The 27,721-nt window shown below is 47.8% G+C and overlaps 1 protein-coding gene and 1 non-coding gene across 3 annotated transcripts in view; both read left to right on the top strand.

The window, feature by feature from the left end:
- SEPTIN6 (septin 6) overlaps positions 1–27,721 on the top strand; it is an 89,490-nt gene that overhangs the window by 40,254 nt on the left and 21,515 nt on the right. For both annotated transcript variants that reach the window (XM_004710072.3, XM_004710070.2), the window contains exons 4-7: positions 8,864–9,050; positions 14,665–14,826; positions 24,203–24,299; positions 26,878–27,046. In XM_004710072.3, the coding sequence (XP_004710129.2) occupies positions 8,864–9,050; positions 14,665–14,826; positions 24,203–24,299; positions 26,878–27,046 (615 nt within the window). The remainder of the gene's footprint in view (positions 1–8,863; positions 9,051–14,664; positions 14,827–24,202; positions 24,300–26,877; positions 27,047–27,721) is intronic.
- On the top strand, positions 3,955–4,075 carry LOC115872643. Its single transcript, XR_004047977.1, has one exon. It is a non-coding gene; the product is annotated as a small nucleolar RNA SNORA61 (small nucleolar RNA).

Raw genomic sequence — 27,721 nt, forward strand, 5'->3', positions numbered from 1 at the left:
AGGGAGGAGGTTATATGTAGATCCTTGTAATCAGTTCCCCCTTTCTACCGAACCTTCCCTTTCACCAAGCATTTTAAGAAGAGAAGAAACCCACCGTGGTCATGTCGGTTCCCACTCACCGTGACCATGCAGGACGTGACCATGCAGGACGGAGTAGAAACTGCTCCAGAAAGTTTCCAAGGCTGTAAACCTTGACAGAAACACACCAGTACATATTTTTCCCAAGGTGGAGGGTTCAAGCAGAAGACCTTTCAGTTAGCAGCTAAGAATTTAACCTCTGTGTCATCAGGGCTCCTTTTAAAAGACAGAGAAGCCCCCCAAACCAAACTCACTACCATCATGTCGATGCTGATTCACCGCAACCCCACAGGACAGGGTAGAACTGCCCCTGGGAGTTTCTGAGACTGTAACTCTTCAAGGGAGTAGAAAGCCCCTTCTTTCTTCCGCAGAGCGCCCGGGGGTTTCCAACCACTGACATTTGTAGTCCAATGCGTAACCACTATGCAACCAACACTCCTTAAGAGTGAGAAAAGGAGGCTTTAAAATAAAGAGAGCTCTGTTTGGGACATGATGAACTTGACTTGCCTGTAGAACATCTAGACATAGGATGACCTTCAGGAGGAGGCAGTTGACTATACAGAGCTGGAGGCCAGACGAGGGTTGGGGTTGGAAAGAAGGACTGGGTTAGCAACGTAGAGGTGAAACTTTCCAACCATGGGTGTGTAAGATCATCCAGGGCTCAGAGTCCAGTGAGGACAACACTGGACGATGTACAAACACTGTGAGATGTTAAGGAAGCAGATGTTAAATGACAGCCTATGAAGAGACTGCATCAGAACCATCCAAGAGGTCAGAGGAGAACCAGGAGAGATTCTTGGGGTGTGACAAGGGGGGAGAGCGAAGAGTGGTGCCAGGGTCAGAGATGAGCGTGTCGTGAGGGATGGTCGTGAGGGAGGGTCAGGGACAGGGTTGGAGTTCAGGTACTTTCTGGCAGTCACACCATAGTTGACTAGACGTCACGTGGTCTCTGCATGTGTTCCTCTCAGGAAGGGCTATCTGTCATCCTGAGCAAAGTGTCTGCTCACTGTCTGAGCAGTCTCTTGCTCCTGAGCAAAACTCTAGCTTCGATGTTCCTATTTCTCCCTGGAAGTTCCAACCAGCAGGCGCCATTTCTTCCTTTTTTCTTTAACCGTTTTATTGAGACATCATCCAAATAGCATACAATGGAATTGTTCATATCATATCAAGAAGTGTTGTACATTCATGACCACAATCAATTTTAGAATAGTTTCTACTCGTTGCTATTCGCTCTTCATCCCCCCCCCTCCCCTGCCGTACCCCCAAAGAACTATTCATCCAGATACTGCCTCTGTAGATTTTCCCCTCCTGGGTTTCATATACTGGGAAACTTACAAAAATACAAAATAGAGCAGACTCCCTTCTTGATCAGGAAGAACTAGATGGGGCTTCTGCTTAATTGAACCACAATTTTATTTTCCTTTTAAAATTCTAAAAGCAGGTCATCTCTGTTGTTTTGTTTGTTTGTTTAATAGGCTTTCTGATCGTGCTAGCCTTGTTTGGTTGAGACTAAATTAGACTCGAGGAGGAAGCGGGGGGTTGGACCACAGGGTGTAGGCTTCTTCTCATTTGCAGATTGCTCAGGAACGCCTTAATTCACTTCTCACTGCTCTCTCAGACATTGCAAAATGTCTTATAAAGGTTGGCTTGAGAGAACTGAGCAAATACTGCCCCTTAGAGGTGAACCTACCTCCCATTGCCCCTCAAAACCCAAACCCACGGCCATTGAGTCCATTCTGATGCATAGCCACCTTCCAGGACAGAACAGAACCCACCGGTCTCTGAAACAGTCAATCTTTATGGGAGCAGATACCCTCATCTTTCTCCCTGGCGCCATTAAAAATACCCTTATTGTGGTTCACGAGGGTGGGATGGCAGGAGAGGGAGGGGGAACAGGAGAGCGGATACCAAGGGCTCAAACAGAAAGAACGTGTTTTGGAAATGATGATGGCAACATCTGTATAAGTGTGCTTCATACAATTGATATATGGATTGTTCAAGGCGCTGTACGAGTCCTCAATAAAATGATTTATTAAAAGCAACAAAAAAAAAGAGAGATTTGCAGTCTTGGAAGCTTATGGGGGTGGATCTACCCTGTCCTAGAGTGTGGCAAGGGGTCGGAATTGATTCAACAGCAGTGAGTGGGCAATTGCATGAAGTGTGAATTGTTCTTCATTGCTTTAACTGGACAGAAAATATCATGATGCTATATCAAGCAGGATTCTTGAAAAACAAAATATCCTTATTGTTTCAATTATTCTGTAAATGTGATACCGAAAAAAAGTAGGCCTCTTGCTGGTGAGTCTCTTTTGACTCATACAGGACAGAGTAGCACTGCTCCGTAGGGTTTCCGAGGCCGTCAGTCTTTACAGAAGCAGACTGCCTCATCTGTCTCCCTTGGAGTGGCTTGTGGGTTCAAACTGATAACCCTTTGGTTAGCAGCCTGATGTTTCGCCCACTGTACCACCAGGACTCCTTAGAAACGAGAAGTTTCTCTGATATGGGGGAGCAGGAGGGAATGAAGCAGTGATGTCCGAGGAGACCTGGGGGCGTCACGACTACACATTAGGCTGCTAACCATACAATCGGCAGTTGGAAAAGACCAGCTGCTCTGCACCCCCTCTCCCCCCACCCCCCACAGCAGCCAATGACCACTCTTTTGACCGTGATCTTTATTGGTGGAAAAGTCAAGGAGGCATTGAATCAGGCAGTGGGTAGGTGGGAATGATAGGAGGGTGTCCCCAAAGCTAAGAGCCAGAAAGTATCCATTGGGGTTGGCAATACGCACCAAGGTCATTGGCACTATGCACAGGAAAGTAGTGCCAGGAGACTAGCTGGCAGAAGATGCATGCCCACGATGGCTGAGTGTCGAGATAAGACAGCCAAGGCATCAAAAAGAGCTGTACACCGTGATTAATACAAATGATGTCACAAAATCGTATGTGCGAAAAAAATGTTCAAGTGGCAACTGTTGTGTTATCTATTTTTTTTACAACAATAAAAAAAAGAGCAGTGGAACGGAAGAGGGAGTCTAGGGCCAGCTTTGGAACTCTAACTCGTACACGTCAGCAGGACAAGAATGAATCAGTCACAGAAGGATGCTGCTAACATCAGCCATGGTTTTAGAGGGCCAGCCCCATTCAGTGAGACCCTGCTACACAAATGCTTCTCCCCCCGAATTAATTCCAGTTGAATTAAAAGCAAATTATGCAGCTATTGGAGCATACAAGTATCTTAATAATTGGGAGCATCGAGAAGGCTTCTCTAATCATGATCCAAAATGCAATGAGGAAAAGATGGATGGATCTAAAGCCATTCAAATAATCCTAAAAGGCACGTTGGTATGTTGAATGCTACCCAGAGCAAAAGGAAAAACGAGCTACAGACAGGGAGAAAATATTTGCAACCTATATAACAGACAAAGGAGGTTTTCAAAAATATAAATATAAAACTCTCCATTCAATGAGAAATAACCAGGCACCTAATAGAAGAGGAAACATCAATGGCCAATCAGCATAGGAAACAATGATCATTCAGCTTCACCAGTAATCAGGGAAATGCAAAATGAAATCATAAATCATTTTTGATCCTTCAGATTTACCACCAAAAAAAGCAAAGCTGACGCAATACCCAGGAACACTGGGTCGTTTCATTCACGTTGGTAGGAGTATAAATGGATACAGATTTTGTTTGGAGGGCAAATCTGGCAGTAGCTACTGAAATTTCCTGTGCGAATACCTTCTGATTCAGCAGTAGGCTTGTAGGTGTACCGCCTGAACCAACAATCCCATGTGTTCCTGAAGAATACAGAAAGGATATTCACTGAAGCATTGGTTACAGATAGCAAGAAAGTGAACCGAATGAGTTTCCTTTAAATCCCTCCGGATTCCTTACCCGTCGGACCTACCCACTGATCGCAGTGGTTAGAAAAGGAGGAAGAGTAAAATGGAAACTGGCTTTCATGCTTTTGTGACCCACAGGCTAGTTTTAAACAAACATGAAATTTACAACAATAAGAGTCATTAGATGAATCTGTATCCGGGCAGTTTAAAAGAACGAGGTACATCTACAGGTACTTGTAGGGATAGATGTCCTGGGCATATTGTTCAGTGAAAAAAGAAAGTTGCAAAATCATAGATGAGGATGTCGTTTGCATAAGCTCACTGGCCTCCGCTACCCTGCCCCAAACAACAAACATTTCTGTGTGTGTGTGTGTGTGTACTTATGTACTTAAGGTTCTCTGGTGCCTCTGTGGGATAAGCACTGGACTGCTAACTACAAAGTCGGCAGTTCAAATCCACCAGTCGCTCCATGGGAGAAAGAGGAGGCTGTCACTACAAGTCACACTTGACTCAATGGCAGTGGGTTTCATTTTTTGGCTTATTTATGTCTAAAAATGCATCGGGAAAAAGTCTGAAAGGATAATCAACAAACTGAAAACTGCTGTTCCTTCAGAGGAGGGCAGAATAGAAAGGTATATGCTTTGCTTGCTTGCATAAAAATAGAAGCAAAAGAATGGTGTTAAAAAAAGTAAACAGATAAAACGAGTGTAGGCTGCTGGTTTAAGAAGCTTCTCGGAGACAGGGAAAAGATAAGGCAGTGCAAGGAGCGTAGTACGTTAGGCACTGGGCTGCTAACCACAAGGTCACCAATTCCAATCCACCAGCTGCTCCACGGGAGAAAGATGAGGCTGTCTGCTCCCATAAAGATTGGCAGCCTTGGGGGTTTATCCAGGCAGTTCTATAACCAAACTCACTGCCATCAAGTTGATGTCAACTAATAGCGACCCTATAGGACAGGATAGAGCTGCCCCCTGTGTGTTTCTGAGACTGTAGCTCTTTATGGGAGTAGAAAGCTTCGTGTTTCTCCCACAGAGCGACTGAAAGTTTTGAACTGCTGACCTTGCAGTTAGCAGATCAACGCGTAACTACCAGGGCTTTCAGAAAATAAGCAGGCTGCACTGAATTCATGGATCCTCCGAATCCTGTCCATCGACCTTAGGTTAAGAATTCCCGTCCTGAAAGGGCACAGCCTAGCAGTCATGATGAGGAGGGGTGGGGTGTGTTTTAGCTGATTAATGTAGAAGGAGGGTATCACTGTAATCCAGGGGACTAATGAGCTAGAAGAAAGCTTCCCTCTGCACCCCTCCATGCGACTCGAGAGAGGGAAAGGGAGACGTCTCCAGTTGAGAAGGATATTGGGAAAGCAATGTCTTTGAAGGGGAGTCGGGTATCAATCAGACACCCTGAGAGCTAGAGATGATGGAATGGTCTATACTCACTCCCATCGAGTCAATTCTGACTCATAGCGACCCTATAGGACAGAGTAGAATTGCCTCTGTGGGTTTCCAAGACTGTAACTCTTTGCGGGAGTAACCAGCCTCGTCTGTCTTCTGAGGAGTGCTTGGTAGTTTTGAACTGCAGTCCTTGTGGTTAGCAGCCCACTGTGTAACCGCTGCAGCACCAGGGCTCCTGGATGGAAAGGTAGGGGTTAGTTTATCACTAGTGATTTGGTTACCAAAATGTACCCTTTTCTTCTGATCCCTTTTGGAGAACCAAGAATGAAATTCGCACACACACACAAAATGAAGAACAGAAAAACGAAGCCAACCCATGTTCAAAACTCAAAACCAGCAAATCACCCCCCAATTAATTTTCTAAGTATAAGGGCAGCACAGGGAACCTTGCTAGTCCGGTGGTTAAGCCCTTGGCTGCTAACTGCAAGGTTGATAGTTCAAAGCCACCAGCTACTCTGTGGGGGAAAGAGCCAGCAGGTAGCTTCTGTCAAGGTGGCAGCTCTGGAAACCCCATGGGGCAGTTCTCCTTGGTCCTAGAGGGTCACAATGACCCAGAATCCATTTTGGGTGAAAGAATGCACCCCACCCCACCCCAACCTCATTCCTGATTCTTCAGGAATTTTCTAAGGCTCTCTGCAACCAAGACATTCTTTGATACTGTTACCCTTCCAAACAAGGTTTGGCTCAAAAGGATCAAAAGAAGAAAGAAGGAACTCTCTTTGTAGATTGTGCTCTGTGGTTACAGGGATGCCTTGCACCTGGCTCTCTCTTTTGTGTGCAGCTTCCAGAATCTAGGATCCTGTGATTTTTTTTTAAACACCATTTCCCCTTCTCTACTAAGAGGAGTGGGTCTTTTTAAAAGGCTCAAGGTGGGGCCTGGCGGTGCAGGTGGGAGGCAGTAGCTTTAATCTTGGCCCCTTCTGGCCATGGTAGCTGAACATTTACTGGCCCTGGCCCAGATAATAAACCTCTTCTCATCAGCCAATAGCTACCCAAGAGAGATGAAAACAGAGGGGCCGGGCTGAAGCTCAGTTGACCTACTTAGAGCATAAAGAGCCTGGAGGGGTGGCAGGGATGGCCCGGGCGAGGAAGGGCGAGCTGGGAATGATGGGAGCTGCCTCCGGGAATCCCAGGACAGGAAGGAGCAGAGGGCTGGCTTTGTTTAAGACACTCTGGCAGGACTTGGAAGGAGCCATGGTGACACACTGAGTTAAACCTGGGCTGCTAACCCCAAGACCCGCATTTGGAATCCAGCAGCCACTCCGAGAGAGGAGATGGGGTAATCTGCTTCCCCAAAGATGCGCAGCCCGGGAAACTCAGTGCAGCAGCTCTCCTCTGTCCCATAGGGTCTCAGGAGTCAGAATGGACTCGATGGCAGGTGGGCGTGGCCTGTCAGGAGTTGGAGGCCACAAAGGGAAGCTGTGAATGGAGATGCCAGAGATGGGGCGGCGTGTGTGCGTGTGCGGAAGGTGTGTGGAGGCGCATCCTTACCAACTTTTGCATAAGTACATAGATTTTTAAAGTTACAACCTTGGAAGAAATGCCACCCTCGAGATGAGTTGTTGGTCCAGGAACTATTGTGAGCCACAGTTTTTGTTGGTTGATTTTCAGAACTAAATCACCAGGCCTTTCCTCCTAGTCCATCTTAGTCTGGAAGTTCAATATCGTAGCACCATATAAGTCTCCACCGACAGATGTGCACGTGGCGCACTGGCTGGGAATTGAATCCAGGTCTCTCATATGGAAGGAGGGGAAAATATGTGGCGATTAAGAGCCAAGTTGGGAGTCCCCCTGAACTCCAGGAAGACTGAGCAAAAGTCAGAGTTGAATTCTCCAGAGTATAAAGGAGAAGTTCATAGCCACTAGTGGGCATCCAGCAGGCTTACTAGGCCCTGTGCGGGGAGATACATGAAGGGAAGATGTAACCTAGCCTCTAGGGAGACAGATCCTGCCACACAGAGTCACACTGTTGGGGAACTTGGGTGGGTGGGGTGGGGTGCAGAGGGCAAGGCCCCTCACATCCTTGTCTTTTACGAAGATGTGGTTTATTGTGAGAAAGGCACATGGTCAGTAATCCAACACAGACGGGTCTCGTTTGGGGGGGGTGGGGAGGGGCTTCTGTTTAAGTTGCACTTCTCAAATTGAATGCTAGTACATCCAGCATCCAGTGAGTCCATCAGGGCTGGTTTTCCAAAGGTATCTGATTTGCTTCCTATCTGTGTCAGCCTGTGGTCGTTCTCACAATATCTCACACTTTGTCATCATATAGTTGTGCATTTGGAAGGCTACAAGACAGTGTCAACATAACTTTTTCCTGCCTTGAAAAACAGAACAAAACAAAAACTCTCATGCAACTCACCTCATTGGGGTAGTCACCTTATGGTGGTAGCCTGGGACGGATCTCACAATAACTCTGACAGCTACCGATACCATGATTTTTCTTTTCTGGTTTGAAACAATTTATTTTTGTTGTCGTCATTGTAGCTGAGCATACCCCAATTCCACCATCTCTACATGTGCCATTAAGTGACATTGATGATCTCCTTCCAGTTGTTCAACCATTCTCGCTACTCTGTTCTTCCCTCATTCACATAAACTCACCTCCCCCTAAGGTTCCTCTACTGAACCTTTTGAGTTGCTTGTTGTCAGTTTGATTCCATAGAGATAGAGCTTGAAAGAGCTCACTGCTCAAGGTTGACACAGTTTATGGTATAAAGACGACTCTAGAGGATATTTTAGGGTAAGGTTTAAAGATGATCAGAGGGCAATGGTGTTGGGGGTTCATTCCATGTCCAGGGATCTGGACAGTTTGGATTCCATGAGAATTTGAAATTCCAGTCTTCATTTCCCCCTTTCAATTAGGATTCTTCTAGAGAATGTTTGATCAAAATGTCAATACCTTGTTGTTTAATGCTTCAGAAGCCCTGGTAGCATAGTGGTTATGTGTTGGGCTGCAATCGGAAGGGTTCACAATTCAAAACCACTGGGCACTCCATAGGAGAAAGACGGGGATTTCTACTCACGTAAAGAGTTACAAGCTTGGAAACCCATGGGGCAGTTCTATCCTGTCCTACAGGGTCACCATGAGTCAGCGTCAACTCAGTGGCAGTGGTGTGTGTGTGTGTGTGTGTGTGTGTGTGTGTGTGTGTGTGTGATGGAAGGGTTTTTTGGAATAGTTGGGGAGGGCCCTATGGAGGACGTGGGTATTAAATTGAGCCTTGAAGTCTAGGAGGACAGGATGGGGCTGAAGAGAGAGAAGAGGACATTTCAAAGTGGTGATGTACAGACAGCCCTAAGCATGGCGTCTGTGAAGATCAAGATGGTAGTCAGGCTTGACAGGATTGGAGGGCCACTGACAGGAGATGGAGAGGCCTAGCAGGATGGAAGGAGGACCAGATTACACAGGCCATTTTCAACTTCTCAAAAAGCATTGGGTCAAGAACCAGATTTTCGGAGTGGTCCAAGTAAGTTCATCCCTTGTTCCATCAGCTACAAGCCCATCGTGGAATTCATCGACGCCCAGTTTGAGGCTTACCTGCAGGAAGAGTTGAAGATCCGCAGAGTGCTACACACCTACCACGACTCCCGCATCCACGCCTGCTTGTATTTCATCGCCCCCACCGGTCATTCCCTGAAGTCTCTGGACCTAGTGACAATGAAGAAGCTGGACAGTAAAGTAAGGAGGTGGGGGTGGGGGTGGGGGCAGAGCATGTGGGGGGTTGAGCAAGGAGACCTCACTCCTTTTGTGTTTTAACTTTTCCTTGTGAGTTCGATGAGGGCTTACCGAGCAGATCTCAACTTGCAACAACTCATACACAGGTGGCATCAATGCTCCTGTTGCAATCCCCTGAATGTCCTATCCCACTTCCTTCCTGTGTTTCCTGTTCTCATTCCTCCTTCTTTCCTAACCCTTGAAACTTGGTCCTTGGGGAAATGCTACCCTTTTGACCTTAAATGGTTGAGTATCCTAACATGGAGGTGAATGTAGTTCCAGACCTAAAGAGTAACCCAGGGCCAGAGTCTTGGGAGGGCCCCACAAGTCTATATCCAACCAATATGCCTGGTCTCTTTTATGAGGTTGGGTTTTGTTTCACATTTTTCTCCCACTCTATTTAGAACCCTCCATTGTGATCCTTTTCAGAGCTGTTATGGTCTTTATACCATAACAGCTGGGCACCATCTAGTTCTTCTGGTCTCAGGGTTGTGGAGACTGATGCTGGCATGGCACATTTAGTCCATTGGACGAATTGTTTTCTTGTGTCTTTTGATTTTTTTCACCACTCTTCTTCCTTCTGGATGGGGATAGGCTAATAGGTGCACCTTAGATGGCTGCTCACAAGCTTTTAAGACCCCAGGCATTACTTGCCAAAGCAGGATGGAGAACATTGTCTTTGAGAGCTATGTTATGCCAATTGACCTTGGTGTTCCCTAAGATTATGGTCCAGACTCCCCAGTAGGCCCCACACTTACAGGAGCTATCTAGTACAAGGAGGGTTTTGTGACATCCCCATCTTCTCCATCATTCCCTGACTCCATAATGTGATGTCACTGATCTAGTACCTGCAATGCATACTTTGTGGGGATGGCTTTGCCCTGAGCTGTCTTTCTGCTCTGATCCCTCTTGGGTATAAAGATGTTCACAAGCAAGAGAGTTGTTTTGGCCTATGGGTGCAGGCTGTGGTCACAGAAAGGTGTCCAAGTACAAACTGACCTATATTAGAACCCAGCTCCCCAGAATGTACAAATCCTTTGCTCTGGACTACTAAAAAGAGGAGTCCTGGTGGCATAGTTCTTAAGCACTTGGTTGCTAATGGAAAAGTTAGTGGTCCAAACCCACTATCTATTCCTTGAGAGAAATCCATAGAGATTACAGTCTTAGAAACCCTAGAAGGTAGTTTTAGTCTATCCTATTAGATCACTATGAGTCAGAATAGACTCAGTGGTAGCGGGTTTGGCTTGGGTGGTGGTTGTTTTGGTTGTTGTTTTTAATTGACCAAGAGGTTGGAGGTTTGTACCTACCTACAGATACCACAGAAGAAAGGCCTGAGGGCCTGATTCCTTTAAAACCAGAGCCAAGAACCCAATTGTAACACATGGGGGTGCTATGGTCGAATCCACCCCATGGCAACAGGTCTTTTTTTTGTGGGTTTTTGTTTTGTTTTGTTTGGGGGGAGGGGTTATCCTAAAATCAAACATGGAAACTTGACTTTGAAAGTTGTATTCTGCGTATTAATGCAATTTTGATGGCAACAGCTAGTGTTCTTAAACCCTCAGCTTATGCCACCGAAGTGCTAAATCCCTTGAGGAGTGAAACTCTCACAACAACCTTGGGCGGTAAACACTGTCATCTGCCCATTACAGAAGAGAAAACGAAGGCTCGAAGGCTCGGTGAAGTCAGCAACTTGCCTCGTCATCTGGCTAGCAACTGGCAGCGCTTAGATTCCCACTCAGCTCTGTGGTGCCGTGTCTCCTTGCCTCTTTGCCTGAGAAAGATGGCTATGGAGCCACGCATACTTTGCTTTAAGAGAAAAGAAAAATATGCAAATCCCCACTGTAGGGAAATTGGACATGGATTCATGTTAAGGAACATTATTTACAGTATGAAAGAAGTGACCGCAGGATTGTTTTTTTCATACGTATAAAATGAACTTGTCTGTCACTAAAGATTCCAAGGTCACTTCAGTTTGACTTTTCCTCTTGTTTTTTTTTTAGCCTTTCAGACCAAGATTTAGAGGATTCTTTTTCTGCTTAAATTGTGATGTAGGGTAAAGGTTTACAGAGCAGATTATCAGTTTTATATTCAACAATTCACACACATTTTGTTTCAACACCAAACCCAAACCATTGAGTCACTGCTGACTCAGAGACCCTCTTGTGGGTTTCCAAAACTGAAACTGTTTACTGTAACAGTCTTTCTCCCACAGAGCTGCTGGTGGTTTTGAACCGTCAACCATGAAGATCACAGTCCAACGTGTAACCACTACACCATCAGGGCTTCTCTGTTTCAACATGTCTATTTCAATCCCCTCCCTGTACCCGTTGCTTATCTCACTTCCTCCCTGCGTTCCTGTTTCTACAAGTATTCCTCCTTCTGTCCTAATCCTCTGTCCTTTGATAAATACTGCCCCTTTGATCTTAAATGGTTGGTTATTTTAACAGAGATAAATTCTGTTCCAGGCCTAAAGGGTGGACCAAGGGTCATAGTTTTAGGAGTTTCGCCAGCCTCTATCTGACCAGAGAGACTGGTCTCTTTTATGATGGTGAGTTCTAGTTCACATGTTTTTCTCCCTCTCTTTCCTGGATCTTCTCGTGTGCTCCTTTTGAGAGCAGCGGGGAGTGGCGGCTGGCACCAGGTAGATCTTCTCATCGCAGGGCTGTGCTTGCATAGTCCTTTCACCTGTTGGACCAATTGTTTCTTAGCATCTTTCGATTTTCATCACTCCTCTTTCCGAGACCAATAGGTGCACCTCAGATGGCTGCGCACCAGCTTTGAAGACCCCAGTACTCACGAGACAACATTGTCTTTGTGAACCCTTATACTCATTAAGTTTGGTGTCCTCTGTGACTATGGTCCTGAGCGCCCAGGCCCATTGACTTAGTCCCTCAAGGTGTTAGGTTCTATTTCATAACTTTGGTTTTCATCACTTTGTCCCCTGTATGCTCCACCACATTCAAGGATAGTTTTGCAGCAACAGTAAATACCCAATATAAGTACTCACTGTCAAACTGGGATGTGGAGATACGCTCTCCCTTTCCCTATCGCTCTTGCGTATCTAGGCCAGCATCTGCTCACTGTGGTTGCTAATTGACATCGAGTTGATTCTGACTCATAGCAACCCTCCGTCCACCCAGTCCTGCACCAGCCTCCCACCTGTTATTATGCTAGAGTCCATGGTCACAGCCAGGGTGGCGGTCTGTTTCATCAAGGGCGTTCCTCTTTTTCATTGCCCTTCCACTTTAACATGCATGTTGCCCTTCACAGGGACTGGTCTCTCCTGCTAACATGTCCAAAGTACGTGACTCTAAGTCTCACCATCCTTGCCTCTAAGGAGCACTCTGCCTGTAATTCTTCCAAGACAGATTTGTTTGTTCTTCTGGTACTTCCAATATTCCAACTCAAATGCATCGATTCTTCTGTGGTTGTCTTTATCGCCCAACTTTCACATGCATACGAGGAGATCGAAAATACCATGGGTCAGGTGTACCAGAGTCCCGGAAGTAACATTCTTGCTCTTCGACACAAAGCAGTCTTGTGCAGCAGATTTGCCCAGTGCAATAGGTCATTCAATTTCTTGACTGCTGCTTCCAAGAGCTTCTGACTGTGGATCCAAGCAAGATGAAATCTGTTGTCAACTTCCACCTGCTCTGTTCATTGTCACGCTGTCCATTGGTTTCATTGCGGTGAGTTTTGTTTCCTTTACATTCTGAATGCTGTCCTCTTTGCTCTTCCGCAGCAAATGTCTCAGGTCCTCTTCCCGCTCAGCAAGCAAGCTTCTTAATGAGCTTTCTTCCCACCCTGATGTCATGCTCTTCTGCCCCGAGTCCAGTTTCTCAGACGATAAGCTCCAGTGGGACCGGGTCAGAGCTCCAACATGTATTGTGGGGTCACACAATTCAACTCATCACAGAGCCTAAGCGAAAGTATGAGGGAGGCTGAATTTGCCTTCCTAGTCTGGAGCTCCCAAACTCCCCTTCCACAACGCAGAGCCTGAACTCTAGAAGGCACAGCCTCGCTCTCCTCGGGAGCCAAAGACTGAGGGTGTTCATGCTCACAAAGGCACATGAAGTTCGAGTTTCTTTACTTGCTGACAGGGAAGGCCTTCTCCTTTCTTGGAGAAGTGGCCAAGGATCAGGGTTGAGATGGGTGGGCCTTTGGGGGTGGCACTAGACTGTTCTCTTGCTCTCTGAATTGGGGAATTTATATAGTGAAACTTGTGAAAGCCGGGACTTGGTGGGACTGCCTTGTTTTTCCAGGTTTTGCAAGTTTTCCACCTTTGACAGACTGCAGTCTTAATACTTATCTAGCTCCCTCTATTCTCACTGCCATTGAGTTGATGCCGACTCACAGCGACCCTGTAGAACAGGGGAGAACTGGCCCTGTGATTTTCCATGACTGTAACTCTGGTGGTATACTGGTTATGTGTGTACTGGGCTGCTGACCCCAAGGTCAGCAGTTGGTAACCACCAGCCACTCCGGAGTAGATGGCAATTCTTGCCTGTCCTACAGGGTCGCTATGAGTCAGAATAAATTCAATGGTGATGAGTTTCAGCTTGGAAGCTTCTCGATCTCTTAGTGGGAAATATGTGCTTGTCCCTTCTATGAAAAGTTTCTGCCTTCTGCTGTTTCCAGCATCCGTAAGTGTTACTGCACCTGTGTGCATTCTTTACCCCGAACTGAGTCATGAGAGGCAAACTGTGTAACTCCTCTCTTTGTACATGTCGGAGGTCAGGTTGGTACCTGAGTGTCGTCTTTGCCTCATTGAATTGCTTAGCCAGTGGCCAGTGTTTGCTGCCAGAAAGGGAGCCAGGTGTCCACTGCCACTGAGCACTGCCTCCCTTCCTGTCTCTGCCACCTCTGTTTTGGGCCAGAGCCTGTCTGGCTAGGGCTGCCCGGACTACAAAGAACAGCCACTGATTCCCTTGTCACTGGCAGGTCTCCAATTGTCATCCTTCTGCTTCCTCTCATTCAAGGCATGACCTTGGCATCTTTCCATTATTCCTCAATGTGCGTCTAAGCTGGTGGACAGCGTCACAGTTCAGACCAAGGGCTTAGGAGTAAGGCTCGACTGGAATTTCAATCCCAGTTCTGCTCCTTCCATGTTCTGTGGCCTGGGACAAGCTACTTCACCTCTGTAGGCCTCACATTCTCATTGGCAACCCAACCCACTGCAGTCAGGTCAATTCTGAGTCCCAGTGACCCTATGAAACAGACTAGACCTGCCTTTAGGATTTTCAAGGAGCTAATCCTGGAAGTTTTTCTTTAGATTGACCTTCACCAACGCAGACTACCCCATCTTTCTTCCACCTCTCGTTGACAGAACAGTGGCACATAATCCCTCCTGGCAGGATTATTGTCAGGATCCATTGAGTTAATACATCTAAATCACTTCGTTGAGCGCCTGGTGCATAGAAAGCACCCAATGTTGTGTACGATATTGTTCTTTGGCTCTGGAGGTGGTCCAGTCTTAGCTCCTCAGACTGAACTGTTGCCACTGTGCAAGTCCTGGGTCCGTGTTGCTTTCAGGCGCAAGCCACCAGCACTGACTGCGCTTTGCTCTCCTTTCCCCTAGGTGAACATCATCCCCATCATTGCCAAATCCGATGCCATTTCTAAGAGCGAGCTAACAAAGTTCAAAATCAAAATCACCAGCGAACTTGTCAGCAACGGGGTCCAGATCTACCAATTCCCAACAGATGACGAGTCGGTGGCAGAGATCAATGGAACCATGAACGTGAGTGGAAGCACAGGGCCTCGGCCTTCTGACCATTTCATCTTCATTGTCCTTCTTTACCAACTAGCAGTCAACCATCTCCCATCATCCATTTCGATGGGTGGTCAGCTCTTGATTATCCGAGTCTGGAGAATTGGTGAGTGAGAACCCAGGACCCAAACCACTCTTCTCTCCTAAGCGGTGGCTACTTCAAATCCCCAGAGATACAGAGGTTGATAGCACAGAATCCAGGCATCACCTTCCACTAACCTCTGTGTTGCTTCTCTGGTTTGGGCCAGTGAGCTCCCATGAGACTACTGGAAAGACCAAAGAGCTTTATCTCCAACCAAAACAATACTGGGACAATTGAGGCAGCAGATGAAAAAAAGGCTGAACAAGGTGGCTGGCTTCAGGAACTCATAGTTCATCTGTACTCAGATGAACAAGAGAAAACCTTGACCCATAGCCTTTTGATTTGACTGGAGACTAGAGAGATGCTAGTCACTAGAGAGATGCTAGTCACTAGAGAGATGCTAGTCACCTGGTGGCGCAAGGTTAGCAGTTGAAACCCACCAACTGCTCTGCAGGAGAAAGCTGAGGCTTTCTGTCCCCGTCAAGATGGACAAATAGCCTTGGAAACCCAAAGAGGGCAGTTCTACCTGTGCCCTGTGGGGTCTCTAAGAGAATCAAGTCGATGGCAGTGAGTTTGGTTTGGGTTTGGAGAGATGCTATTTTTGAATTTCAGGATTATGTTTTGCTTTGGGGAAGTGTGAATGAATAATAATTAAAACCCGAACAGAACAAAACACCTATTGGCCAAACTTTCCTCTCCTTCCCCCCACCTCCCCGCTACCAGCAGAAGGAGTAATAGAGACAGCAGAGAGGCAAACATCTCCTCGTACCTCTTGACAATGTGTGGATGCTGTTGCTGTGAAGTCTTTAATGTTGTGATTTCAAGAAGACAGTTAATAGCTTCCCGAAAGCCTCTGCTTGGGGAACAGATTTCTTTTTCTCTATTGAGAGCCATCAGTGTTTCCTAATGACATAATGCCTGGGTACTGCCAAGCTCAGGCAGGCCTAGTAATAAAAGCCATTTTTAGAACATTTTCCTGCTGCCGCTCCCTTCTGAAGTGATCATTCGAGAATCAGCTGTCACCTCTTAGGAACTGGCCAACAAAGTAGCCTGAGCAGGGTGGCAAGTCACTCTCTCGCCTGACTTCCTGCCCCCACACCAATTCCAACTCATAGTGACCTCATAGGGCAGATTGGAAACAAAGAGCTTTAAATTGAGAAATAATTATTATTTATCAAGAATGCATCCCAACACAATCCAAGTCCATAAGTCTGATGCTAGTCCAAAAGTCCCATGGATTTTTTTTTTATTGATGGAGGGAAAAAGAGAAGGTAGCCCCATAGCTAGTGTGCCTGCATTGGTCATGCCATGGGAAGAGAATCATACGTGTGAGTGTTCTGTGCTACCTGTGTTGTGATACAGGAAAAGGTGGGGAATTGCTGCGATGACCTATCTACACAGGCTTGCTTAGTCTGTCTGATGCAGGAACAACTGTGTTGGAAGTCCCTGGAGTCTTTAGACAAGCTGCCATGTATGAAGCTGCACCACAGGGGAGGCCTGGGTTTGGGTGATAGGAGGAATGAGTGCTGGCTTTTCGATGCTAGATTTGACTCCAGCCCGCCACCTCAGCCAACTGTCAGGGGAATTGCATCAGATGAAGTGGAAGAGGCCTCTTACGTAAGTGGAGAAGACTCTATAGACATCCCTCCACTCATAACTATGGGTTTTCATGGCAGGAATTAGTTACAGGATATTGAAGTCTCATTGCCTTCTGAGAGAGAAGGCAAGAGAGGGACGTGAGAGGGCTTTGCCGAGTGTTCGGACGTCTCTCAAAGCTGTAGACTTGAAGATGAACCATTGCTGTGTTGTTTAAATTCAGTGTTGTTCTTTAACTGGCTCAACCCATGGCAGGAGTTATGGAATAGGGGCTAGTGCATTAGCTCAGCTGGTAGGTCACCAATGAGATCTTGGCTTTGATCTCCATCAAGGGCAGCTCATTTATTTGGCTTTGGGGCCCCGTGAGAACCCAAGAGTTCCCATCGCTTCTCCTTAGTCAACAGTGGTGGCTCCATTGTTGGCATGCACTTGTGCAGGAGCCACCAGGGGTGGCTTGAAAGAGAGTCAGACAATCCCCTTCTCAGTCGCAGCCAGAGACCGAGGCGGGGGAGGGGAGGAGACGCAAGCTGAGCTGCCAGCACAAGTAGGAAATCCTGTTTGTTCCAGAGGAAGCCAAACCCAATCTGGATATCATCAGACAAGGAAGAAAGGGGCTTGACGGTATCTAGTTCCCCAGGCTGAGGCGGGCCAGCACATAACCTGTGAAGTATCGTGAATGCAGTGGAGCCAGAATCAAACAAGGCGTGCCAGTTGGGGTCACCCAGACACTGTGTCAATGTTGCAGGAGGAACAGAAAACCTCGTGGATCTGGAAACAGACTCGCAGAGGCGGCTCAAGACTATCTCTGGGAGCTTCTGACCTTTGGGGTCACCTATCCAAGGCCTCCAGGGTGGGGAGGAAGGCAAACACCCCTCTAGAAGTGGCGCTGCCCAGCATCTATCAATGACTCCTGTCTGACCCCACATGGAGTCATTCCTGCCAGGCTCCTGGACAGACCTGAAGATTTGGACACTGGGTAGGACCTGGGAGCATCGTGGTGGATGTATCTTGCCCTTGCTTAGCTCAGTTATCACAGTGGTCTGTCTGTGATGTCCTGGGTAGAGGACCTGAGGCCCATGCCTTTTAGCCATGAGGCAAAGCACAGGCAGCCCTGGGGGAAACTGGAAGTTAGAGCAGAGCATCCGGGCTCCTCCCAGGGAAGGTGTGGGTGTGAGAGTTAGAGACCCTCCTCTGCTCTCTAATTCTCCCACAACACAAAATGGGGTTTATGATAACGAACTTGTAAAGGAACCCTGCTGACACAACAGCTAAGTGCTTAGCTATGGTCTGAAAAGTTGGCAGTGCTAACCCGCCCCGTCACCCTTCTGGAGAAAGACCTGGCCATCGACTCTGGTAAATATGGTCTTGGTGGTGCAGCGGTTGAGTGCTTGGCAGCTAACAGAAAGGTCAGTGGTTCAAAGCCACCAGACATGCCACAGGAAAAAGATATGGCAGTCTGCTTCCCTAAAGATCACAGGCTTGGAAACCCTAGAAAGCACTTCTAGTCTGTCTTCCAGGGGTCCTGTGGGTCGGAATTGACTCAACGACAATGGGTTTAGGGGAAGGTTGGGGGGGGGTTGTATCTGCCCCTGTAATGATTGCGGCCAAGAGAATCCCATGGGTAGATTCTGCTCTGTCACATGGGGTTAAGAGGCGTCAGCATTGACTCAGGGGGACCCCCAGCAACAACCAGGCTGTTGGGAGAATCAAATGGAACCGGACTGGGGCTACTCAGAAACTGCCTCCTTGCAGCTCTCTCAGAACAGCCTTTGATGCCAGCTGCAAAGGAGTGGGCTGGGGGAGGGCCGAGGAGCCCTCTGAAGCTGGTTGGGTGAGGTTGTCTGCTTCAGAGCAGGGCGGAAGCCAGAGGCATCAAATGCCAGCAGCCTGAGGAGGGAAACAAGCGTCCCTGTCATGCTAATGGATGCTGTCTCTTGGAGATAAAAATATCAGGCCCAAAGGGCTACTGACATTTTTATGCTGTTATTCTCTCCTGGAGATTTCCCTCTCTCCTTGTTTCTGGAGCCCGGAGAGGCCTCGCCCACCTCACCTCCCTGCCTTTGCCATCATCCATCTCAGCTGAGACCCAAGGATGAACCAGAACGGGATAGCAAGGTCTCCCCACCCCTCTCTCTGTCACCTCCTCCATCAGTCCGGCTCTCTGCAGACACCGCCTCTGCACTTTCATGTCATATGGCTAATGCTTTGGAGTCTTAACAGAAGGGAAAACCTTTTCCCTGAAGGTGTTGGGCGGTGGAGTTCAGACTCTCGGCATGTCTTGGTCCCGGAGGGAGGCTGAATTGTGCCCAGATGACCACCCTGCAACAAAGCCCTCTAGCAAAGGCTGGACATGCTCCAGGCCCTTGGGCAATGCTTTCAGGGAGTCAGAGCTTGCCTAATAGCCCACGTATGACACCCCAATTGCCAAATCTTTATAAGAGTAGCATGTACAAACCACACAACCCCCTTGAGAATTAGCTTCTTATGCGCCATGTGCGAGCTATCTGCACCTACATTTCCATTGTGCCCCCATGTTATGTGTAAGCACAGGATAGCTGTTGATCATTCCTCTACTCTTTCATTGTTATGTGCCATTAGGCCGATTCTAACTCAAAGAACCCCCGCATGACACTCTAGAGCTACCCAGAGGGTTATCAGGCCTTCATCTTTGTGGGCGTGCATTGGCAGGTCTTTTTCCCTCAGAGCCTCTGTTATTGTTACTGTTGTGGTTCTTGGATGCCAGCCAATGGATGATGTCGCCTAGCATGAAACATCGGAATGTCCTGCACCATCCTCACAAGCATCCTGTTCGAGCCCATCATTGCAGTCACCGTGTAGATCCATCTTGGCAAGGATCTTTCTCTTTTTTATTGCCCTTCTACTTTTCCAAGCATGATGTCCTTCTCCAGGAATGGCCTTTGCTGACAACATGTCCAAAGTCCCTGAGACCGAGATCTTGCCATCCTTGCCTCTAAGGAACATTCTGGCCATACTTCTTCCAAGCCAGATCTGTTTGTTCTTCTGGCAGGCTATGGGATTTTCAATGTTATTAGCCAGCACCGTCATTCAAATACACCCATTCTTCGTCAGTCTTCCTTATTCAAGGCTTAACTTCCAGCGGCATAAGAGGCGATGGAAAATACCATGGCTTGGGTCAAGCGCACCTTAGTCCTCAAAATCGGCTCCTTGTTTTTCAACACTTTAAAGAGGTCTTGTGCAGCAAATTGACCTAGTGCAATTGGTCCGTTAATCTCTTGATGGCTGCTTTCATGAGCATTGGTTGTGGCTCCAAGGAAGATGAAATCCTTGACAACTTCAATCTCAGAGTCCTCTGAGTGTGTTCAATCCCCCAACCTTTCAGTTAGCAGCTGAGTGCATGACCATTATGATACCAGGGCTCCTTTCTCTCTACTCTTGGCCGCCAAGTCAATATCTACTCATAGTGACTCTATAGAACAAGGTAGAACAGCATCCTGAGATTTTCTAATGCTATAACTCTTTATGAGAATAGAAAGCCGTCTTTCTCCCTTGAAGTGGGAGGTGGTTTTGAACTGCTGACCTTGAGGATCACAGCCCAACCTGAAACCACTAAGCCACCAGGGCTCCTTTCTCTCTACAAGGACTGCCAAATTACTTGCACCCCACCCCTACATCATAACCTTTTCTACTTCCCTAGTTCAGGGACAGCCGGGGGAGCAGGAATGTAGAGAAGGAAATACCTGAGGTGCTAATCTGGAACAGTTGAGGGTGAAGACAGCGAGGCTTCACCTAGATGACCTAACACCTCGGAGGATGAATGGATATCTTGGAGCTGAGCTCCTAATCATTCAAACACTAACTCACTGTCACCATTGTGTCCTTTCGGACTCAAGACCACCTAGCAGATGGAGAAGCAGCTCAATGCATAAGCCACCATGCCACCAGCACTCCTATTCGGGGCTGTGTTTTTTCACTTTGAAGAACATTCTTGGGGTGCAGAGCTAGAGAAAAAAATTAAAGAGAAAGGATTGTCTGCGAGAGCCATAGACAGAGTTAAATAAACAACAAATAAGACAGATTTGCTGTGGGCTTCAGTCCAGAGGTGGGCTACACTTTATAGTCAGACCTTGCACAACCAGTTCACCCCAGAGTTTCAAGCTCCCCACCTCCCACCATCCGCTGCTTGAGTCCCCTAAATTAGGGAGCAGAAAAACAGCCAGGGTTGGACTTGGAAGTCAGTGAGACCTGGATTCCACACCCTGCCTAGCCTCTGAGGACTGTGCCTGTTAGCAAGACACCTGGCCCTTTGGGGCCTCCGTTTTCTCGTCTATAAAATGAGGATAATAAGAGTACCTACCATGCCTGGAGCAAGCAGCACTGGTGGTGCAGTGGTGAAGCAGTCGGCTGCTAACCAGAAAGTTGGTGGTTTGAATTCGCCAGCCTCCCTGTGGAAGAAAGGTGTGACTATTTACTTCGTTAAAGATTTATAGCCTTGGAATTCCTTGGAGGCTGTTCTGGCTGTTATAAGGTCACTGTGAGTTAGAATTGATTTGGTGGCAATGGGGTTTATGGATACCATGTCTCGCTAGAATTACTGAAAATTTTGATCAAAGATTCTATAGAAGAATTCTGATCAAAAGAGTGGGAATTCAGAACAGAATCTCAAAATCTCCAAAACCATAAATTGATGATTTGAGTGGCATCAACTCAATGGCAGTGAGTTTGGTTTTGAATCCGACCTGTCAGAGGCAGCCTCTTCTCTGAGACACAAAGCCTCAGCCAGGCCCTTGCTGTTGTTGCTCGTGTTAGCAGGGTTCTCTAGAGAACCAAAACCAGGACACTTATGAATATATATATATATATATATATAGCTAGATTTATACAGCATGAAGAAACATAACAGCTATATATAGCTAGATGTATACAGCACGAAGAAACATAACAGCTAATTAGTCCACATAGCAGTACAGAGGGCTCAGTTCAACTAACTTCCGTGGAACAGTTAATATACTGGAAGTCCTTCAATTCACGTGGGCTGCCGGGTCCAAGGTCAAGGAAGCAGACTGCTGAGTCTTCCCTTAGGCAAAGCAGGCAGAGTCTGCACACAGACAGCAAACAGCAGGGTGGGTCACCAACAGTCAGTAGCTCGGCTTAGCAAAGCAGACCCGGATGGGATATCGAACGCAAACAATGCAAGACGACAGGATTCACCAGCCTCAAGCTCAAGTGATGCATGGCAAAGCCGGTCTCGAAAGAACCTCAAACTCTACTGACATGATCCACAGATTGGCTTGTCCCACAGGCAGTGTAGCTCACAAGTTGAGGCAGAGAACTAGCTAAAGCAGCCACACACTGGTCCAATCACCAGAGGGCAAGAGAGCGAGGGGCAGGCCTCGTGGGGCCATTTCTCTCTTTGCCTTCCAATCAAACTGCGACCTGATTAATCCCACATGTTCCTACTGGCCAGGTTAGCACACTAAGCCTACCTATCACATTGCTGTTAGTCGCTAGGGGTGGGTTCTCACTCACGATGAATCCTGTATGCAGAGGACAACTGCTAGAGAGGTTTTCAAGGCTCTACCCTTTCCAAAACAGATTGCCAGGCCTGTTCTCCAAGGCACCTTTGGATGAGTGTGACCTGCCAGCCTCTCGGTTAGTAGCCAAGCTCCTCAGTTACCCCTGCAAGCACCAAGCTCTCGCCCCCGTGTGTCCTCCACCCTTCTTTCTTCTCTACCATTCTCGGAGCCCTGCACAGCCATTCAAGCCACACTTATAAACTACCCACTGTGTATAGAGTGGAGTTCGGGGTTCCATCCAAATGGTTATGTAAGCAGAAAGTTGACATTTTTTTAATTATTATTTTAGTTCAAGGATTGTTTGTTGGCCTTTAGGAGTGTTTTCCAGTCCAGTCTGTTGGGGCACCAAGCCCTGGCCCCAAAGTCCACCAGCATTCCCTGGGGACCTCGCTGCTCCATTCCCTTGCTGTTCTGTTGCACCCCCTTAGTGTTTTGCCTCGGTGTGGCGGGATCAGATCGGGTGCAATTCCCACACTGTGTCTCTGGTGTTGTCCCCTGTAGGGCTATGGGTCAGTGAGGGGCATCATGTCTCATAGTGGGGCCGACCATGTGGTTCTCTCTGTGGAATGGCTGCTCTAATTGGGAACATCATCCTCATGGCCTGGTGGGCTAGGATGTGCTCTCTCCTCCTCCCCCTTCATCTGCTCCCGTGTGCTCTGATCAGATATGTCCCTCCCCCGGAGCTGCAGATTCAATGCCGTCCTTTGAAGTAAATTCTTCTGGGGGGAGGGGCAGGTGTCCACTTAGTAGTTGGGATTGGGGCTGGCCCACCAGACAAAAGGTTGACATTGTTGATCCTACCCAGTGGTGCCTCAAAAGACAAATTTGGTGCTCTGTTTCCAAATGGTCACCACCATTGACAACCCTATGGAGCACCGCTTTCTGACACACGAAGTGGCCATGAGTCAGATTTACCTGGTTTGGGGCTAAGGTATCAAGTACCAGACTATGCATTTGAACTATGCATTGATCACTTCGTATGTAACATGATTTGGGGTGTGTCATTCTGGCTTCCACAATAAGATTATAAGCTCCTTATAGGGCAAGGAGTGTCTTTTCGTTTATCTTTGTTGCTGTTGTTCTGTGACGTTGAGTCATTTTCACTGCCATCGAGTCATTTCTGGTCCATAGTGACTGCAGAGGGCAGAGTAGTACTGGCTCTGGTTTGGTTTGGTTTCTAGAGGCTATAACTCGTTACAGGAGAAGAAAACCTCATCTTTCTCCCATGGAACAGCCGGTAGCCTCGAACTGCTGACCTTGCGGTTAGCAACCCATAGCGTGGCCCACAACACCACCAGGGGTCCTTTCATAGTCTTCATTCGAACACTAAACCAGAGCCTACACCATCATGGGCACCTGGGTAATTGCTGCTTGACTTGGCTTCCAGGCTCAGGAGTACAGAGAGCTCTTGCTCCAGGGTAGGATGAGAATAGTAAGAGAAGAGCTAAGACAGTCTGCAGTGTGGTTTCAGTCTGTACCTATTCTCGGAGCCCAGGCAGCCTCTTGTTCACCTTTATCCATGCATAACCCTCTCTATCCCCCTCACCACTATGTAGAAGGAATCAAGGCCCCAATCAAACCAAATCCATTGCCATCAAGTTGCTTCCAAACATAGCAGCTCTATATAGGGTTGTCCATCTCTACAAGAGCAGACAGCCTCTTCTCCCAAGGAGTGCCTGAGGGCCGCAAACCTCTGACCTTGGGTTTAGCAGCACAGCATTTACCCGACAGCACCACCAGGGTGCCTTATGGCTACGCTCATAGTGTTGTGCGTCTGTTGAGTACTGAGCTCATTGTCTTGCTTTTGTTTGTTTTCTGTGCATTTGACCATGCCCTTGTTAGCTTCTGTTGTGAAATTCTGAGCAGCAGGAGCTTGAACGGGACCCCTTATCGCCACACAGCTAGATTGTTTCTCATTAATGCCTCTTGCTGGGGATGCTGTTGACTTGATGAAGGGCATTGTAGTTGACCAGCCTGAGGACCCCGCCCCAGATGAGCAGCGCTTGTTGGCAGCATGGGGCCTTTCCTCTGGAGTGTTGAGCTTTTCCTTTGTGTGTGTGTGTGTGTGTGTGTGTGTGTGTGTGTGTGTGTGTGTGCATGCCTTCTGTTGCAGGCCCACCTGCCGTTTGCTGTCATTGGCAGCACAGAAGAACTGAAGATCGGCAATAAGATGATGAAGGCGCGGCAGTATCCTTGGGGCACGGTGCAGGGTGAGTGAGTCTCCAGCAGGGGCGCTACACTGAGCCCCCACCCACCCACATACACACACACACACACACACACTTCTGTTTTCTCTTTGCCTGTTCCCAACCCTTGTACAACTGATCTCTAACTTGTGCCTACTTGGGCCTCAAGTAGCCAGAGGGGACCCTAGGGAGCAGCCTCTGGTCCCTTTCCTGGATGCTCTGGCATGAGTAAGTTTCCTTGGTCCCTCCCGGAGAAAGCCTTCCTCAAACCAAAGTGCGTGTACTGGGAGCCAAGTGGGGAAGGATGTGAAAGAAAGCACGTCGTACACTTGCCTGTGTGCGCTAGGAGGCAGGGGCCAGAATGCTCACTGCAGTGTTGGTGATGATGCATAATTAGAAACGACCCCAAATGTCTGTTATGGTTAAATCGGATAAATCGGGGGCACTTATGGGATGGAATCGCATAAAGCAATGAAAAAAAAATGAACTAAGAACGATGGATCTGTGGAACAGCCCATGTGCGCTATGCGAATTAGGTGAAGGCCTTCAGAGCAGGTCGGTTTTATGTTCAATGCCTCATCCCACCTCCCATTGTCTTGCTCTGTCGCCATCATTTTTTTAAATCCATCTCCCTCTTGTAGGATAGTACCTTCCCCAAAGTGGACACCTGTCTCCTCTTTAGCTTCATCGCAACCTGAAGGACCTTATGCTGAGTGAAATTAGTCTGCCACAAAAGGATGACTCTTATATAAGACTACTGTCATAAAACAAAATCAAGAGAAAGGTGGTCACACTAAAAGAAACCGACTTTGAAGGTTACCATGGATGGGTCTACACCTACCAGCTAGGTCTCAGATGACAAGGGGCACCGTGTGTGAGAGTGTGGCTGGTTCAGAGTAAATTTGTCCCTATTATCAGTCAAACAATTGCAAGTGGGCAGCAAGTCCTTCCCTGCACATGCAAAGCCTGGCATGTTCTAGGCCATACCAGAGATCCCTTGGCAATAACAGGCCTCTCTGTAGGTAAAGCTCGGCTATGTTTAGGTCTTCTATAATCTGTGGGGTTAGAGACGCTCCACTCCTCTAGGTACCTGCATAGATGCATTCTGGACCAACAGTCCGACTGAGGGCGTGAAATTGTAGCCTGAGCGACAGGAATCTGAGGAGAAATGAGAAGAAAATGAGGTGGTCACAATGACTTCTTCCAAGTGGGACTTCCCCACACTTCCCCCCAAATAATGCTTTTGGAAGTTTTTCTGTCTCTTTTCCTCTAAGCCTAGTGCGAGGAAGAAGATGTGGCTTGACAGCATCCCACAGGGCTCATTCTGATGGAGGAAGAGATGATCTATTTGGTCATCCTGAGAAGTTGCCTTGCTGGTCCCTCTTTTGGGGGTCCCATTTTTAAGATTGTTCGATGACAGTGGGAAGTTTGATCCTGAAGACCATGAGCTTTAAACAGAGGGGTTTTGTGAATTGAGTCAGACTTTGGAAAGAGTGGCCTGATAACCACAAGGCAGTCTGTTCCAACTGTGCCCCAAACCTCTCATCCCAGATCCCCCTCCATGTTCATGATCTCAGACACGATCAGGCCAGACGCCACCATAGCAACCCTGTGAAGCCACCCCTACGATCAGCTTGACAGGGCACTCCTCTTGCTCATAGGCAGTTAACATTGCTAGGACTCAGTCCACATCTGTCATTCTTGGGTATTGCACTCTGTTGCTGAGGGGGTGGTCCACCCAGGCCTCACCTGATCTGGGCTGCAAAGTGAGATCCACTTGGTCCTGATCACCACTGATGGTATCCATCAGGCCTTTACCCACTCTATGAAAAACCTACCTCTTACCATTCAGAGGGATAGGACATAGCCCATGTCACTGTCAGCTGCTGATGCCCTAGTTCTTCCCCATAATTCTTTGGAGATTATGGCACCGGGTCGTAGTCTTTATCCCCGAGTTCCTATAGCCTCGATTACTAGGCTATACTGATTAGGTGTGTAGCCTTGCCTAACCTCTTTGAGACCTTGCAAGGGTTATGCCCTTAACTGCCTGATAAATTCCTACTCTTGGTTCAAGAGTCATCTTAAGAGGCTTTCTTTGATTGAAGCTTGCACTAGGTTCAGGAGACCTTAGGCTCCTCCTCTTTGGGGATCTTGGAGTCTTTAGGACTCCCTTGGCTGTAACTGTATCTTTCTAGATTTTGCATTATACATCTACTCTTTTGCACATGAGGGCAACCTTCCATGACTTCATTTCTCAATTCCCAGTGCCTCCTACAAGACTGGGAACAAGGATTTGTCAGACAAGTGGATGAATCTGAAGATTTCCACATGGGTTCTGATTGGTGTAGTGGGGTTGAGGTGCTACTGAGTGCCTTCTGAAATGTTTTCATGGCAGTACTGTTTCTCACTATTGTCATAGTGGTCACTTTGCAGTGCCATTTCCAGTAGAAAAGGGAATCCAGAAGTAAATACGCCGACTCTGCGTACACAGGTGGCTAGGCGATGTCACTGGAAGACGTGTTGCCTCTCATTTCACGCATTTCTGATTCTGCCGGCCTGCCTTTCAATGTGCTTTCAATGAACCTCCCCCCTTGCTATGCAGTTGAAAACGAGGCCCACTGCGACTTTGTGAAGCTGAGGGAGATGCTGATTCGGGTCAACATGGAGGATCTACGGGAGCAGACTCACACCCGGCACTATGAACTGTACCGCCGCTGTAAACTGGAGGAGATGGGCTTCAAGGACACCGACCCTGACAGCAAACCCTTCAGGTACTTCGCCCTTCAACCCAGCCCAGCCAGGTGGTGGGCAAGTCATGCCCCAGAGAATTCACCAGGAAGGCGGGGCACCGGTGGCAAAGTCCAGGAGGAGCAGGGTTAACTCACTTGACAGTTCCTCTTGCCCATTCCCTACCTGTGCTGGAGAGGAACCCTAAATTGGGGTCTTGTTCTGCTGGGTGGCCCTCAACCCCATTTTCTTCCTCAGAATCCCCTGCAGAATTGTCAGGCTTCCACCCACATCCCTGCAGTCCAAACCAGATCAGCTCAGGTTGAAGCGGTTTTCTGCTGAGTGGTAAACTGCAGGCTTCCCCCCTACCCACCCCCCTGCGCTTTGCTTTCACCACAGCATATTTATAATCCATGGCATGTGTCTCAGATCAGTATCGAAGATGCTCCCAGAGACCAGGATGGCTCTCGAAAGCACCTCGTGGTGCTTGACTTCAGGGGTGAGATCCCAAGCATGTGCTTGAATCTGTGTGCAGGACATGTGACCTCAGCCCCACCTCCCCAGCAACCACGGGATGCCCTTTGTTGTGGACAAAAAGACTTGGTCTTGTTTCAGGCAGGGGTCAGTGAGGGGCTCTGTAGGGGATAAGAAGGCTCTCCAAGGGCCTTTGGAGAATGTTGACCGGAGCAAAAGCATCAGGCAATCCTTTGGGGGGGGGG

Source organism: Echinops telfairi, unplaced genomic scaffold, assembly GCF_000313985.2.
Source record: "Echinops telfairi isolate 266 unplaced genomic scaffold, ASM31398v2 ScPeMD7_7427;HRSCAF=8465, whole genome shotgun sequence".
NCBI lineage: Eukaryota > Metazoa > Chordata > Mammalia > Afrosoricida > Tenrecidae > Echinops > Echinops telfairi.